The following is a 17343-nucleotide window of genomic DNA, read 5'->3' as shown; positions in this document are numbered from 1 at the left end:
CAGAAATTACTCTAAATATGCTAACAAATAGTATTTTTTATGGAGTAGCACACCTATGTATTTTAAAAATTATTGTTTAGTATACTGAAATTTGCATGTGTAATCTCTTTTCACTTATCCACAAATATTCCAGAAATGTTGATTGCTTCTTATACAAAAGACTCTACTGGCGCAAAGGGACAGATAGCAGATAGTGTTTAAGAATGGCTCCCATCCACCCCCCTCTCAAGGGGCTGGAGATGAAAGGTGAGATAAAATATCAACGAAATAATTCCATAAAAAACATACACAGTTTTCAGTTTTCACTTAGAAAACCTCAAGATATGAAACTGACTTAGACTCTTGGAGATGGATCTTATTTTCTTCGAGGTAGCAGGGAACTAAGAAATCATGTAGTCTAATTTTACACAGGAAAAAAAAAGGAGCTTATATTTTTGCTGAAAGCCATGCAGTTAAACAGTAATAAAGACAGAATTAGAACCAAGGTCTAATGCCTCATTTCTTTGTTCACACAGAGGATGTGACAACTAGCTTCCCTGTGACAGCGCAGGATTTTGAGTCAGTACACCTAGGTTTGAAACTTGGTCCTGCTATTATTAACCGATTTTACACAGATTTGCCTCTCTGAGCCTCAGTTTCCTCATTTGTAAAATGGGCATAATTACAGCATCTACTTGACAGAGTTGTAAAAGCAGAGAAAATGTATGTGAAATGCTTATTAGCACAGTGCCTCAAAAACAGTTAACGTTTATTGACAGTATAGTATTATTTCTGAGCATTTCAGTTTTTTAAAAACTCCAAAGTATTATTATAATAGTACAATGACTTTTAAGGTGACAGGAAATCTGTAACAATGTAAGCGAACTGAAAACCCCCTGAACTCTGACGCCAAATGCAGAGATCGGTTAGTGAATGACTGCATTTTCCTTCATACAAAGCTGCACTCCTCTTCCTGAAGGTCTTAACTGATCCCCATCTAACCCAATATGCATATTATGTATGTGCACTTTTCCCTAGGAAAATGTAGTGCTGTTAGTTTCGATGAACTTCATACTAGAGAAGAAAAAGCCTGAATTTCTTCAATCAGAATTCTGCCTTTAGAAAGGCTAACTGTAATTTACATAATATTACTCTTAGCTTTGCTTTCTTGACCAGACAACTTATCTGCAGAATACTAATGCTGCACACATTTTTTTTTTTCTTTTTAAGAGGCAGATGCAGCTAAAATCATCCTGGACTGTCCAGATATCCATCAAGCTTATCTAGTGAACGTTATTAAACTTCAGTCACAAGCTGGTTGTTCATTTTTATTAAAGTGAATTTTTCATTACTAAGCCACTATTTTGTTGAACCTAACTTGTACAAAGATTGTTCTGATAACCAAAATAAAAAGTTTTGCAAATGTTTTTTTTTTATTTCTAGGAATATCAAATAAGGACTTTTGAAGACACACATTGTTTTACATGAAATAGAAATACAGTAACAACAAAAATAAGAAACTTACCTCTGCATCTGCGTTCATCCTATACATGTCTTCTTTGGCACCAAATGTCCTCTTACAGTTGTCTAACCACTAAAGAAATACGTAACGGTAAATTTTAATATAGCAACTGTGTAATGCACAATGAAACTGGTAATATATAACAGCCTGTACATATAAAGTAGCCAGCTTACAAGTGAATTTGAAGTTTTAGGATTGGTTGTTAGACACAGAATTTCGTCTCCATTTGTGCCTAAGCATTTACAACCAAAGTTGGATGGTATTAGCCAATACTAAAAAATGCACACACCCTCCTGTCAGTTTACTAATGAAAACAGCTTAAATGTCTTCTAGGGATTTGTGGCACTCCATTCTGTAAAGAATATTTTTCATATTGCAGGTTTTATTGGAAATCTCACAGCCTATACCTGACCTTTATTTAACGTAAGATGGGGAAATGAAACATGTGCTTCGCTCTGGTCAATTTAATAAAGGCACTTACAGAGAATTAACCAGTTCCGTTTGCTTATCAGAAGTTTAATTCTCAGAAGACTGGTGTCAGTTTTAATGAGTGAAACAGAAACCAAGATCCACTTTAAACCTTGTTTTTCTTTCTTTTTGGACAGCAATGAACGACAGACATGTTTATCTCCAATGAATGTTAGATACAGAAACCAAACGTGGCTTTTCCTTATCCAGGGGGCTACTCATAAAATTCAGGGGCCCTTGGTGGCACAGTGGTTAAGAGCTACTACAGCTGCTAACCAAAAGGTCAGCAGCTCAAATCCACCAGCTACTCCTTGGAAACCCTACAGGGCAGTTCTACTCTGTCCTATAGAGTCACTATGAGTTGGAATCAACTTGATGGCAAAGGGTTTTTTGGTTGGTAGCACACTGGTTAAAGTGTCCAGCTGCTAACCAAAAGGTCAGCGGTTCGAACCCACTAGTTGCTCCATGGGAGAAAGATGTGACAGTCTGTTTCCATAAAGATTACAGCCTTGGAAACCCTATGAGGCAGTTATACTCTGTCGTATAGGGTCACTATGGGTCAGAATTGATTCTACGGCAGTTAAGTTATACTTCTAAAATTGGATACTTATTTAGAGTACATTTTTTTTGGTCAAATAAAAATAAGAGCATTGTGGTATTGTGAAAAGGAACTCTGGAGTTACAGGATTTCCAAGCTGATATAAAAGCTAAGAGCCTTCAAGTTAAGGTCCTAAATTTTGACAGTTTGATATTACTAATATTATCGGTCCTTTTGACTCCCTAGTTCTTTTTTGTGGTGTATTAATGTACATAAAAATAATATATAAGAAATCATTAGGACTTTGAGAAAAACTGTTAGCTACATTAAGTTTGTTCTTTGAAAATTAGTATTAGATACACATTTAAAATTCTCAGTTGTAGCTTTTTACATGCAAAGAATTAAAATTAGACATCTCAGTTATTTCAAAACAATCTCTGTTGACCGATGTCCCTTTTATCCCAGTCCCTCAGACTGCACTGACCCTTAGGCTATTTGCTTGACAGCATCTCTGAAGAAAAACATGTTAAGCTTTTCTAGTGAGATGGTTGATAGCAGCCGTTGTCAAAAGCTATCCAGCAGATTTATTTCAGCAAAATGCAGCTGACATCTATCATGGAATTTATATATTAATCTTTATTCATATAAAATGTTAAAATGTTTATAAACTTAATTACCATCACTATAATCCAGTCCAATCTGTCCAAGTATACTAAACTTGAAAAGAATTTCAATTATTTAGTGGCCTATTCTTATTAAATAAAATTTTTAATAATGTGTGCCTAGTGATACGCCATTTTTCAGCACTATGCAACATAATTATTTATAATTTTTATTCTGTCAAAAGAAAACCCCCAACTCTCTAGTTTCATGGCTATGCACAGGCCTGAAAAGTATAATTTCATACCTTTCTAGTCAGTGCATACAAGACACAGTGGATAGTTTGTGCATAGAACACTCCTCAATTCACATCTAATCAGTCTTCCTGTCTTCTTTTTTCACTCAAAGCTAAAATGAAGATTAAAATTTAACTGGATGGTACTACTTCTGACCATGATGGAGCAGCTTGTATTAGACTAATTCTTCAAGAACAACTATAAATGTGGAATACCATCAGCCAGGACTTGAGGGGCTAAGACCTCAGAGAGAAGAAAGTACTTACATGAGCCCTACATTTATCCTCGTTTCTACGTCAGGGGTATTTGTCTATTCATGTCCTTGGGCATAGAAGCTGAAGAGAAAGTGGTGACTTAGAGTTTGTGGCTTATGGCTTTAATGGGCTGAGAAAACAGGGTTATCAAAGGTAGTGAGGTACTGACAGCCAAGATCCTGGAGAAAAGGGAACTGCAGGGAAATGAGCCCAACAGTCTGTGTGCAACCTCCCCTTGCAGTACTTGCTGTTCCTATGTTTATCATGTGCAGAAAAGGCTAAAAACCACGTGGCAGCTCTGGGAGGCTAAAAAGGTAAGGAGATTTTTTCTTATCTTATGGTGTTGGGGAAATAAAAATTGTTCAATTCGGACCAAGATGGCAGGGTCCTGGTAAATACCTCAGGCTTTCACTTGTGATCCTTAGATGGCTGTGTCCTGATAGTAAGGCTAAATAGAATTGGACCAGCTCTCACAAAGCCTGGAGTCAACTCAATCCCTGATATACCCTTCGTCTGGCTGTAAGTAGGAAATTAAGTCTTCTCTAGAGAAAGCTATCATCCAGAGTTTTTATAGTTTTTCATGAACAATTTCTAGCATTCCATAAAAACTGACCAGGCATGCCAGAAATAGGACCCAAAAACAGAGTCAAGAGAAAAAATGGACACTAGAAAGACTTACAGGTGTGATTCAGGTATTGGAGTAACCAACGGTGAACTTGAAATAACTATGACAGTATGTTCAATAAGATAAATGAAAGCATGGGAGAATTACACCCAAGTTGGAATTTATAAAAATAAGCAAAGGGAAATTCTGGAAATGAAAAGTACAGTAACTAAAATTTAGAGTTTCTTCTGGTCTACAGTCATATGATGACTTGTCTGGAGTTGGAAGTCCCTGGCACGCTGGCTGTCAGCTGGGATGCCTTCATTCTCCTCCAAATCCTTTAGTAGGCTAGAGGTCAAAAAACAATTTTCTAGAGTTTATCCCAATCTACAGGAGCCCTGGTGGTGCAGTGGTTAAGAGCTACAGCTGCAAACCCAAAGGTCTGCAGTTTGAACCCACCAGCAGCTCCCCGGGAGAAAGATGTGGCAGTCAGCTTCCGTAAAGAGTGAAGCCTTGGAAACCCTATGGGGCAGTTCTACTCTGTCCTATAGGGTCATATGAGTGAGAATTGACAGTAATTTATTTTTATTTTTAATCCCCATCTACACTTCCATCAGCATGATGGCAACTGCAGAAAGTACGATAAGCCTCTAAAGGGCTAGTCTTGGAAGCTGCACCACATTTCTTCTGCTAAAGTTAACTGTTCAGAGCAAGTTACAGATTTAAGAGGTGGCGAAAATGAGGGCAAAGTCATTTATGTTGCAAAGTTGTGTGGTCACAGGGAGGTGGGATTCATTGGGACCATTACTGTAACAATCTACCACAGCTTCTAGGATAGGCAAAGATTTCTTAGGACATGAAAAGCACTAACCATACGGAAAAGACTTCTAAGCTGGGCTTTTTTAAAATTACCTTTGTTCATCAAAAGACACTGAGACACTAATAATGTAAGCCAACGAGAGAAAAAATATTTTTAATACTTATATCAAATAATGGGCTTGTATTTAGAATAAAGAGCTCCTCCAAACCAATAATAAATACACAACCCACTTACAAAAATGGGCAAGGGACTTGAGGGTACAATTCACAAAATAAAATATCTAAATGAAGACATCTATATGAAAAGGTGCTCAACTTTAGTCACCAGAGAAATGCAAATATTATCTTGCGGTACTACCACAAACCCATCAGAACAGCTAAATGAGAAGAAATTGGCAATACCGACTTATCAGTTGGCAAAGATATGAAGCAACTGTAACTCTTGTATACTCTTTTCATGGGATAGTAATTGATACAACCTCTTTTGGAAAACTGCTTGGCAGAATATATTGAAGTTGACTATGAAGTTGAACCCATGACCCCAAAATTCCATTCCTAGGTAGATTTGGCTCTCGTGGACTTGATTTTCAGAGCAAGTATATCCCATGATATATGAGTTATATGAGTATATCCCACCTGAATTTAGACACCATCTCAAGAATAGATTTGACGCATTGAACACTAGTGACCGAAGACCAGACGAGTTGTGGAATGACATCAAGGATATCATCCATAAAGAAAGCAAGAGGTCACTGAAAACATAGGAAAGAAAGAAGAGACTAAGACGGATGTCAGAGGAGACTCTGAAACTTGCTCTTGAGTGTCGAGCAGCTAAAGCAAAAGGAAGAATCGATGAACTGAAAGAATTGAACAGACGATTTCAAAGAGCCTCTCAAGAAGACAAAGTAAAGTATTACAATGACATGTGCACAGAGCTGGAGATGGAAAACCAAAAGGGAAGAACACGCTCGGCGTTTCTCAAGCTGAAAGAACTGAAGAAAAAATTCAAGCCTCGAGTTGCAATAGTGAAGGATTCCATGGGGAAAATATTAAACAACGCAGGAAGCATTAAAAGAAGATGGAAGGAATACAGAATCATTATAGCAAAAAGAATTAGTCAATATTCAACCATTTCAAGAGGTGGCATATGGTCAGGAACCGATGGTACTGAAGGAAGAAGTCCAAGATGCTCTGAAGGCACTGGCGAAAAACAAGGCTCCAGGAATTGACGGAATATCAGTTGAGATGTTTCAACAAACACATGCAGTGCTGGAGGTGCTCACTCATCTATGCCAAGAAATATGGAAGGCAGCTTCCTGGCCAACTGACTGGATGAGATCCATATTTATGCCTATTCTCAAGGAAGCTGATCCAACCGAATGTGGAAATTATAGAACGATATCATTTATATCACACACAAGCAAAATTTAGCTGAAGATCATTCAAAAACGGCTGCAGCAGTATATCGACAGGGAACTGCCAGAAATTCAGGCCTGTTTCAGAAGAGGACGTGGAACCAGGGATATCATTGCTGATGTCAGATGGATCCTGGCTGAAAGCAGAGAATACCAGAAGGAGGTTTACCTGTGTTTTACTGACTACGCAAAGGCATTCGACTGTGTGGATCATAACAAACCATGGATAACACTGCGAAGAATGGGAATTCCAGAACACTTAACTGTGCTCATGAGGAACCTTTACATAGATCAAGAGGCAGTTGTTCGGACAGAACAAGGGGATACTGATTGGTTTAAAGTCAGGAAAGGTGTGCGTCAGGGTTGTATTCTTTCACCATACCTATTCAATCTGTATGCTGAACAAATAATCCGAGAATCTGGACTATATGAAGAACGGGGCATGAGGATTGGAGGAAGACTCATTAACAACCTGCCTTATGCAGATGACACAATCTTCCTTGCTGAAAGTGATGAGGACTTGAAGCACTTACTAATGAAGATCAAAGACCACAGCCTTCACTGTGGATTACATCTCAACATAAAGAAAACAAAAATCCTCACAACTGGATCAATGAGCAACATCATGACAAACAGAAAAAAGATTGAAGTTGTCAAGGATTTCATTTTACTTGGGTCCACAATCAACAGCCATGGAAGCTGCAGTCAAGAAATCAAAAGACACATTGCACTGGGCAAATCTGCTGCAAAGGACCTCTTCAAAGTGCTGAAGAGCAAAGATGTCACTTTGAAGACTAAGGTGCACCTGACCCAAGCCATGGTATTTTCAATCACATCATATGCATGTGAAAGCTGGACGATGAATAAGGAAGACTGAAGAAGAAGTGTTGCCTTTGAACTGTGGTGTTGGCGAAGAATATTGAATATACCATGGACTGCCAAAAGAACGAACAAATCTGTCTTGGAAGAAGTGCAGCCAGAATGCTCCTTAGAGGCAAGGATGGCGAGACTGCATCTTACATACTTTGGACATGTTGTCAGGAGGGATCAGTCCCTAGAGAAGGACATCATGATCAGCAGAGTACAGGGTCAGCGGAAAAGAGGAAGACCCTCAGGGAGGTGGATTGACACAGTGGCTACAACAATGAGCTCAAGCATAACAACAATTGTAAGGATGGCGCAAGATGGCAGTGTTTCGTTCTTTTGTGCATAGGGTGGCTATGAGTCGGAACCGACTAGACAGCACCTAACAACAACAGGTAGATACTCAACAGGTATGTGAACATAAACAACCAAGAGTAATGTAGAAGTATGCACATAACAGTATCATTTGTAAGATGACCAGATCTTGCCTGACACTTCCCTGATGTTAAAAGCTCTTTCCTCTTCTCAAGGTGTCATTATTCTTTCGCTCCAAATACAAGAACACTTTCCCCTTTAAGGGTTTGAGAAAGCCTTGAGATGGCAAGGTTTTTCTCATATCATATTCCCTCCCTGAAATAATCCCCCAATCTAAAACTAATCATCCATCAAGGCCTAAGGTCACATTCCCACTCGTAAAGTTTTTCCTTCTGGCCCAAAGTGATCTCTCTGTGGAAATCATAGTACTTGTTCTGCCTCAGTTCTCTGTTAGACCTGTACCATCTTGGGAAGTCTCTTTCATTATCAGTACTTTTATTTATAGCTATCACTAAAGTGATCACCTAACTAATATTAGGACACTTTACATATGTCTACTAATTATCTGTGTACATTATTTATGTTTATATTCCTTTCTAGACTATTTAGGGAACATGAATCAGGATTTACACTTCATTTTTCATAGGCAAGGAGCCCTGGTTGTACAGTGGTCAAGCACTCTGCTGCTAACTGAACGGACAGTGGGTCAAATCCACAAGCCACTCCGTGAAAGATGTGAGTCTGTTTCTTTGAAGATGAAGCCTTGGAAACCCTATGAGGAAGTTCTACTCTGTCCTGTAGGGTCACTGTGAGTCGGAATCGACTCAGAGGCAACAGTTCTCCCCCCCGCCACGGGCTTTTATATGTGATAGATATTTAATATTAATGAAAGCTCCATCTCTTAGGAAAACAAACAAAAAACACACACAAGGAACCTACTGTAAGCAGTTTGTGTGAAAAGTCAGAAAGCATTCCTTTGTTTTATTCTGCTCCTGCCAATTGAAAAAATACTGGATTTACTCTCAGAGAGCGAGCTAATCTGTTTTCAGCGCCAAATACAAACGAAGAAACATTTCTTAGCGGGTATGATCTGTAACTCAGTACATGCCTGCCCATGTACGCATGAACATCACAGGATAAAGGTCACAACTTCGTCACAGGTTGCAAGTTTTCCATACTACGGTATCATAATGCATTCTCTAAAGAATACTGCTTTTATTTTCCTCCTTGAATTGTTGACGGTAGCTATACAATCTCCACACAGAAACTTTTTACAGAGCTGTGGTTTTCCACTATGTCTTTAGGCTCTTAGAAGGCCAATATACAAAAACACAAGAAGGATTCCACTGGACAGAATGCTCAAAGGCCCCACCATTCACAGGAACACCCTTAGGCATGTGCTAAACTCACTCTTTTCTGTCTGGGTAATTCAGACATCAGGTTAATACTTTTGTTATCACAAGCAAACTACTTTTCCACATGGTAAAGGGAGACTGACCTGCTCAGCTGCTTCTCTTTTGGCATTGTATGTATCCAGGTGTTCTTGCAACTCCAATACACTGAACTTGAATGTTTCTAGCAAACCACATGACATTAGCTGTCAGATAAGAAACACATTGATCCGGGTTACCATTTTTGATCACAATCATGAGACTTAACAGCTTTTGGGTCACGGAATTTCTGTTAACTGGTTTTTGGCCCAACTTGGTGCTGGTGCCCCTGACTACACTCTGTCCTTACTAGGGGCTGACCGCTGACTGAGACACAGTAAGGATATAGTGGGATTTCAGGGCCCTCAGAAAGGACAAGTTCTCCTTCAAATGCTTTTAAATACTGGGTTAGGCAAGAGCTAACTTGTCAGGTCAGTATACTACACCTTAGAAGCATTTAAAATCTTAATTCTTTAATATAAATACCTTAATACATAATCTATCGGTGTGTTTGGAAACAAAACAGGGGAAGACTGAGGAGCCCCAGGTACTTCGTGGAGGGAGGGGTAGGCAAGTTGCCCTCTCACACCCACTTTTATTCAAGAATCAGAAAAAGGTAAAAGTGCGAGTCTCTGGAGCATGACTCATCTAGGACACTATGGAGAGTAGATGTGGAGAGGGGTCAGAATCACAAGTAGTCATAAATCACTGCAGTTTTTGCTGGATATTTGTCATCAAGTTAAAAATATGAAACATGACACCACAAAATTCTGAATTACCTTTTTTTTTAAAAGAACGTTTACTGAATGATGTCATTCAAATTTAGTCTTTATAGTAAGTCCCCATATAAAAACTTACTGTCTCAGCATCCACAAAGACGGTAGGGCATTCTGAGCACATCATCATCACTTCCAATGAACTCTTAAATTTGGTACCAATGCGTTGCAGGCTCTCACCAAGAAAGCTGACTGCCTCGTTAGTTACGTCTCCAAACTTTCTTTGAATTGTCTGTGAGAGAAAAGGCATAAGAAAGCATTTAGTATTTTTAAGATGGCCTGTTTCACCTTTAGATAGAGGCATAATTTATAATTAGGACAAACTTTTATCTTTATAAATTCTTATTGTAATGACATATAGAATTCTAATAACTGATCCGTAAATACACGTTTTTAGGAATTTCTTTAGGAAACATGTTAATTCCTAAAAATGATCAAAGGTTTACAAAATAGTATTATTGAAGAAAAGAAACCAGTGATAACGTGCCACTCATCTTCCCATTCCTGGGATCTGTTCATTACGAGAAATAGAGGGAATGCCTGCTATATACCCTTGGAAATAAAGTCCTCACACGTCTGAGAATTAGTTCTTCTGAAGTCAAAAGGCCTACATGAAAGGCACTTTTGGTAAATTTAACTTACTATCCTTGGTTATGGGCTGCCGTCTGACTTCAATTAAAGTCACAAAAATGTGTTAGGGGTAATATCTTCTCAGAACTCAAGACTACTCATCCACATAGGACGATCACAAGTGCCTGATCCATAATAAACACTTAATTAACTAGGCTATATTATCAGTAGTATAATTATTTTACAAATCGTTAATGTGTACTGATATGTATATATGTAGTAATGTTAGGTGGCATTATGATTAATTAAAGCATAAGCCACAGTCTCTGAGCTCAAGAAACTTATGTCAGTAGAAAAAGAACAATACAAACAGAAAACCAAGTAGCAATACGGAGTACAGAATTAAGTAAATACATGTTCCAATTCGTGAGTGCTAAAGAACTTCAAGAAGGCAGAAACTGGAGGGTAGGGTACTTGTGAAGGATTCAGGGAGAAGATGACTTGAACTGAGTCTTCCTAGGTGGGTAAAGTTTGCTTAAAAAAAAAAAAAATTTTTTTTTTTTAATAAGTTTGCTTAGATAGAGATAAAAGGTGGTAGACAGTTCAGAGGAAATTGATTTAAACAGTAGCATTTCTCTGTGCCTTAGTTTATCTATGTTGCTGTTGCTGTTGGTTGCCACTGAGTCGAATCCGACTCACGGCGACCCTATGTGTGTAGAGTACAGCTGCTTCGGAAGGTTTTCAAGGCTGTGACCTTTTGGAAGCAGAGCACTAGGACTGTCTTCCAAGGCATCTCTGGGTGAGCACAAACTGCCAATCTTTTGGCTAGTAGTTGGGCACTTAACTGTTCGTGCCACTCGTGGACTCTTTCCTATCCATGGACTACTGAAAATAATACTACCTACACTCCCTGGAGTTGTTATGAGGATTAATTTAAATATTCAGTATAAAGCATTCAGCATAGTGCCCAGCATGTACTGAGTACTCAATAAACATCAGATGGTATTACTATTATAGTTTTTTTTTTATGGTTGGAAGGGACCTTAACACCTTAACTTTTTAAGGTCCCCATGTATTAATGTATCATATAATTTAACACTTAATTATAAACTGTTTTACTGTATTGACTATAAGCACCTTTGAAGGCAAGGGATAATGCCTTATGGTTCTTTGGTATCTCTGATGGTGCCTAGCATAACACAGAAAATACTTTTGATATCGTTTTTAAGTTTTATTCTAATTGCCTGAGGGGAGAAATTCATAACTAGTCATTGTGCTCAGTACCAGCAGTACCATAATATCATTACGAAACCCACTGCCATCAAGTCGATTTCAACTCAGAGTGACCCTATAAAATAGAGCATAGCTGCCCATAGGGTTTCTAAGGAGTGGCTGGTCAATTTGAACTGCCAACCATTTGGTTAGCAGCCAAGCTCTTAACCACTGATTAGGGGAAAAAGTTCTAGGAAATCATTAAATATTACATCCAAAAAAGAAAAAAAGACTAAATTAAAAATTTTTAAGTTTAAATTAAAAAAAAAAAAAAAAACAAGTTACCATAACGTTGTCAGGTAATTATAATGTGAATTCAGAAACTGTAAACCTCACTGACCTGAAACAGCCTAGAAAACACATGAAAGGTAAACACTGCACAGGATCCATCAGTGTCAGAAAGCATCTGATTGACGTGGCAGCGCCAAGCTTCCTCTTCATCATCATACGCTACTGGCTGGAAAGCGGCTATTATGGCAGAAAGAAATGGTGATGGTAGAGGTGATGTCTGCACTTCCGGAAAGCCATCCTGCTCGTCTTCATCCTGACTGTTAATACAAATATCACAATAATCATAACACTATCTTAAACAAACAGAATAGACTCAGTCTCTTAAAATAGTTTGATTAAATCATTCAATATAAATTATTTTTATTTATATATACACTCTGATTTAGAAGATGTACAACAACCTAAACTTTGTAAGAGTGCACAATTTAGCAAGTTTTTGTGTTCTTCCTATGTAGAATCTTTAAAATTAGAAATCTAATTTCATACAGACTCTCTTAAAACAATCCAAGTCCTTTAGTATGCCAGCACTATGGATTAATTTTAGTAACTCCTTTGAATAATAGAAATTAGAATACTTTCATATTAAATGGTCAATTTTGGGGCTCTTTATTCAAATGGCCCCAAACTGATGATGATAATAATAACAACAAAAGGTTTTGATTATGTACTTTCATGCCAAGGGCTGTGTCTAACGCTTTACGTGGATCACTTCAGTCAATCTTCTTAACTCTACGAGGGTTAAGTACTACTACTATCCCAGTTTTACAGATGATGACGTAAGAATTTCTGTGCAGTTAAATTGCATGCTTACATTATTAGGTAGGAATGACAGAAACAGAATTTGAATCCAGGATTATGAGTCCAAAGCCAATGCCATTAGCCATGACACATCGTGCCAGCTCAGCTATTCCATAAGCATGTACAAAAGAAACATAAGACCTGGCTGTTTCCTTTGGGGCGTATGAAATCTCAAGTCAGATAATACGTACAAAAATGGAACAATGAAAAAAAGATGAAGATGCACTTAAGACAAACGTTCCATAAAGAAATGTAAAACTTTAGGTCTGAAAGATGAAGTATTTGAGTCAGATATTCCATAAGGAAATGTTACTCAAAGTCTTAAAACTGTGTGGTTCACATTACAAGGCAGCTCTATACAGCTTTACAGAAATGATGGAGTAATTCATGTGGAAGACAAGGATTTAAGATGGGGGGGTAGAGATAAAAATTAAAAAAAGCAAAACACTTAAAATGAAAACTTAAGTTATACCTCAAAAAGGTTAATTTTAAAATGCTACTATAGTGATTGGTTGTAACAAAACGTATCCTGTAAGCTTGAGTAGGTATACCTCTATGTTTAGGAGGGGTGCACCATTCTATTTTGACTTTAGTACTTGGCCAATAGTACTTGACTTTTTTCCTTGGCCAAAGTCAACTATTCGGCTTCAGCCTTTTGTAATTTCAAATAGCTGAACATCTACCTTGCCATTTTATCTGTCATCCCTGAACTTGCACATTATCAATGACTGATTAACTGCACAGGCTACTGTCATATTCAAATCAGTAATATGAATAAGGTACCTCACTAAGATTTACTGTTAATAGCTGAATATTTACTTTCAAATATAGGTAAGCATTCTATATATATTGAGATTAAAAAAATCCTTACTTAAAAATTCTATTAATCACTTGGAGCCCTGGTGGTAGAGTGGTTAAGCCTGTAGCTGCTAACCAAAAGGTCGGCAGTTGCAATCTTCCAGCTGCTCCTTGGTAACCCTATGGGGGTAGTTCTGCACTGCATTAGAGGGTCACTATGAGTTGGAACCAACTCAACAGCAAAGGGTTTATTAATCACTTGAAGCATAAATGTGTAATTTTCATTTTAAGAGAATTCTAAAATACTTAATCATTATTAAAGACTAATTTTTGGATAAAACTAATTATCAAGAAGCTTCAAAGAGTAGAACAGGAAACAGGTATACTGATATAGCTATGGGCATTAAGTTAGATACCTTTAAAAAGAATGTTATTCTGAGCCACGAGTACTTGTGAGCTTCAAATAATAAAAAAAGACAAATAGATATTAGATTATATCATAATTCTAATTGTTATAGAACTGTTTAGGTCATTCAACACAGATTATCTTTATTTATATATACACAGGGATTTAGAAAATGTAAAACAACCAACATCTCCTTTAAGAACTATATATAAGAATTGGCTATTCAATTTAGTTAGCCCACTGAGTAAAGAAAAAGCTCCATTTGGGAATTCTTCATGGTTTGTGACAATGAATTTTGAGTGAATGGAGCATAAACGTTTAAATGGGGCAATCTACCAAAAAACCAAATCCAGTGCCGTCGAGTCGATTCTGATTCATAGCGACCCTACAGGACAGGGTAGAACTACCCCGTAGAGTTTCCAAGGAGCGCCTGGAGGATTGGAACTGCCGACCTTTTGGTTAGCAGCTATAGCACTTAACCACTACACCACTACGGCTTCCTACCAGAAAACAGTACCAAATATATTATCAGTTCTGTCTATTACAGAAATCTGACTGCATATAATGAAACTGTAAAATATATTTCGGGGATATATTTCAGATGGATTATTCTTGTACCACAGAAGTTCACTTAGTAATTCTGACACTTGGCTTTGGCCATGGAAAATAATGATTTTAATACTTGGCCATTTGGCATTCAACCATAATAGGTATTTGGTGTGCCTTTAGAAACAGAATGCCACTGACTGTGCTCTGAGAACAGCCTATTTGTTCTCTTTAAGTAAATGTCAGTAACGGGAAAAAAAAAAAAAGCTCATCATAGTAAGTTGTTTTATTTTCTTAAAAGAAGTTATAGAGTATGACTATGAACTGAAACATAAAGAAATGAAAGTAAATGAACTGGAATAGAAGGGCATTTTGTTTGGGAGGGAATGGGGAAGAGAATGGTATAGCGTCTGTGATACCATATTCTCACCTAGACAGTCCAGAGAAGTCAGCTTCTTCTTCCTCACATCTTTCATCTAGTTCTTTCAAAGCTAAGGTAACATCCTCTTCACAGATTGACTCAGGATAGCTCTCAGGAGCCAAAGGCTCTGCCATTTCAGTTTCTTCTAAATCAAGAATTCCTTGACACACAAGAGAATCCTGTTGTTCTTGAATTATATATGACCCTTCATCTTCAAAGGCTGTAATAGCCTGTTCCTCCTTTAATGCTGAACTTATATCCTGTAAAACAATCATATTTTTCATTAACTTTAAAAAACTAGTACATAAAGTATCTGTTCTTGTTGAGTTGATTCTGAATCATGGCAACCCCATGCGTGCAGCATAACACTGCTCTGCAAGGTTTTCAAGGCTGTGTCCTTTCAAAAGCAGACAGCCAGGCGTCTTCTGAGGCATCTCTGGGTGGATCTGAACCATCAACCTCTTGGTTAAGTAGTCCAGTGCTTAACCATTTGCACCACCCAGACACTCCTTATAAAATATTAAATAGACTACTTAACAGATGTAGATTGGTGCCAACAGTCATTTATTCTGTTATGATAAAACTCTTTTTTATAACAATATACTTAATACTTTGTATTGAAAAATTAAGTAGGGGTGGGAGAGAAAAACACTAAATAGACAATAGATAAGTGGCAACTTTGCTGAAGGGTAAGACAGTACACAATACTGGGGAAGCCAGCACAACTTGTCCAAGGCAAGGTCATGGAAGCTCCACAGGCACATCCAAACTCCCTAAGGGACCAAATTGCTGGGCTGAGGGCTCTGAGGACCATGGTCTCAGGGAACAGCTAGCTCAACTGGCATAACATAGTTTATAAAGAAAATTCTACTTTGGTAAGTAGCATCTGGGGTCTTAAAACTTGTGAGTAGCCATCTAAGATACTCCACTGGTCTCACCCCATCAGGAGCAAGGGAGAATGAAGAAAACCAAAGACATGAGGGAAAGATTAGTCCAAAGGACTAGCAGACCACAACTACCATAGCCTCCACCAGACTGAGTCCAGCACAACTAGATGGTGCCCAGCTACCACCATTGACTGCTCTACCAAGGATCACACAATAGAGGGTCCTGGGCAGAGCTGGAGAAAAACGTAGAACAAAACTCTAACTCACAAAAAAATGAAAAAAGATCAGACTTACTCGTCTGAAAGAAACTGGAGAAACCCTGAGAGTATGGCCCCAGACACCCTTTTTGCTCAGTAATGAAGTCACTCCTGAGGGTTACCCTTCAGCCAAAGATTAGACAGGCCCATAAAACAAAATGAGACTGAACAGGCACACCAGCCCAGGAATATGGGCAAGAAGGCAGGAGGGGACAGGAAGGCTGGTGACTGGGAAATCCAAGGTTGAGAAGGGTAGAGTGTTGACATGTCCTGGGGTTGGCAACCAGTGCCACAAAACGATATGTGTATTGTTTAATGAGAAACTTGTTTGCTCTGTAAACCTTCATCTAAAGTACAATAAAAAAAAAATTTTAAGTACTAAGTATATTATTAAACAAAGAATTTTATCACAACAGAATAAATGACTATTGACACTGATGTATGGCTATTAAGTAGTCTCATTTACACAGTTTAATTTTTTGGAGTTTCTGGACTCTGATTACATGAACTATTCAAACTCATTTTTGAATGGTCCTAGGTTTAAAAAATTTTGAAGTTGAAATGTATCACTACTGTCATATAGAAACATCAAGGCAATCTGTTTTCTTAACAGGGTTTAAGTAGTTACTTAGACATATGTCCTTCTCATACTGTGTAAGCAAAACTTCGTTATCATTACTATAAATTCTCTTATTTGAAATACCATTTCTTTCACTATACCAGAATACAAGGAATTCTGGCTAAGAAGGGAAGATAATTCAAAATAGTTAGAAACTTGTCCTGCAGGGCCATCCACCAACCAGACAAAGGTATTGACTAACCAGAAGGGTGCTGAATCTAAACGACTAGGGCAGCCTTACTGTTACAGCACCTAAGAATACTCGGGATGTAAGCATTGTTTTCGGGAGTTAAGGCTGCAAAAACTCATTTCAGGTTTGAGTACTGATAACGTTTCATCACTGAGTTAAATTTCGGGAAATACTGGGAAATTTTAGACTTTAGTATTTTTGGAAATTACATGAATCACAAGTTCATTTATCAAAAAGAAGGACTATATTCTTCTATCCCTAAGCAACTGATGATGAAAATATGTGTTACAGTGTGCTGGTGGTTTTCCCTTTTTATCCACTGTAACATTACTGAAATAATGTTGCTATGTGCCTGGCACAGGGCAGAAGCTCAAAAGATACTGGTTGAATGAATGACTAACACTATTA

At 37.8% G+C, this 17343-nt stretch overlaps 1 protein-coding gene across 13 annotated transcripts in view; it reads right to left on the bottom strand.

The window, feature by feature from the left end:
• FRYL (FRY like transcription coactivator) overlaps window positions 1-17343 on the bottom strand; it is a 344107-nt gene that overhangs the window by 5584 nt on the left and 321180 nt on the right. For 12 of the 13 annotated variants that reach the window (XM_049886274.1, XM_049886269.1, XM_049886271.1 and 9 more), the window contains 5 exons: window positions 14992-15242; window positions 12063-12270; window positions 9963-10112; window positions 9173-9271; window positions 1505-1573 (listed from right to left, as the gene is read on the bottom strand). In XM_049886274.1, coding sequence (XP_049742231.1) covers window positions 1505-1573; window positions 9173-9271; window positions 9963-10112; window positions 12063-12270; window positions 14992-15242 — 777 coding nt within the window. Of the gene's footprint in view, window positions 1-1504; window positions 1574-9172; window positions 9272-9962; window positions 10113-12062; window positions 12271-14991; window positions 15243-17343 lie in introns of those variants that run through there. The other variant, XR_007517673.1, reaches the window with a different exon arrangement.

This window comes from Elephas maximus, chromosome 5, assembly GCF_024166365.1.
Source record: "Elephas maximus indicus isolate mEleMax1 chromosome 5, mEleMax1 primary haplotype, whole genome shotgun sequence".
NCBI classification, from domain to species: Eukaryota; Metazoa; Chordata; class Mammalia; order Proboscidea; family Elephantidae; genus Elephas; species Elephas maximus.
Note: the sequence above shows the minus strand (reverse complement) of the source record. Positions and strands in the feature narration are given on the sequence as shown.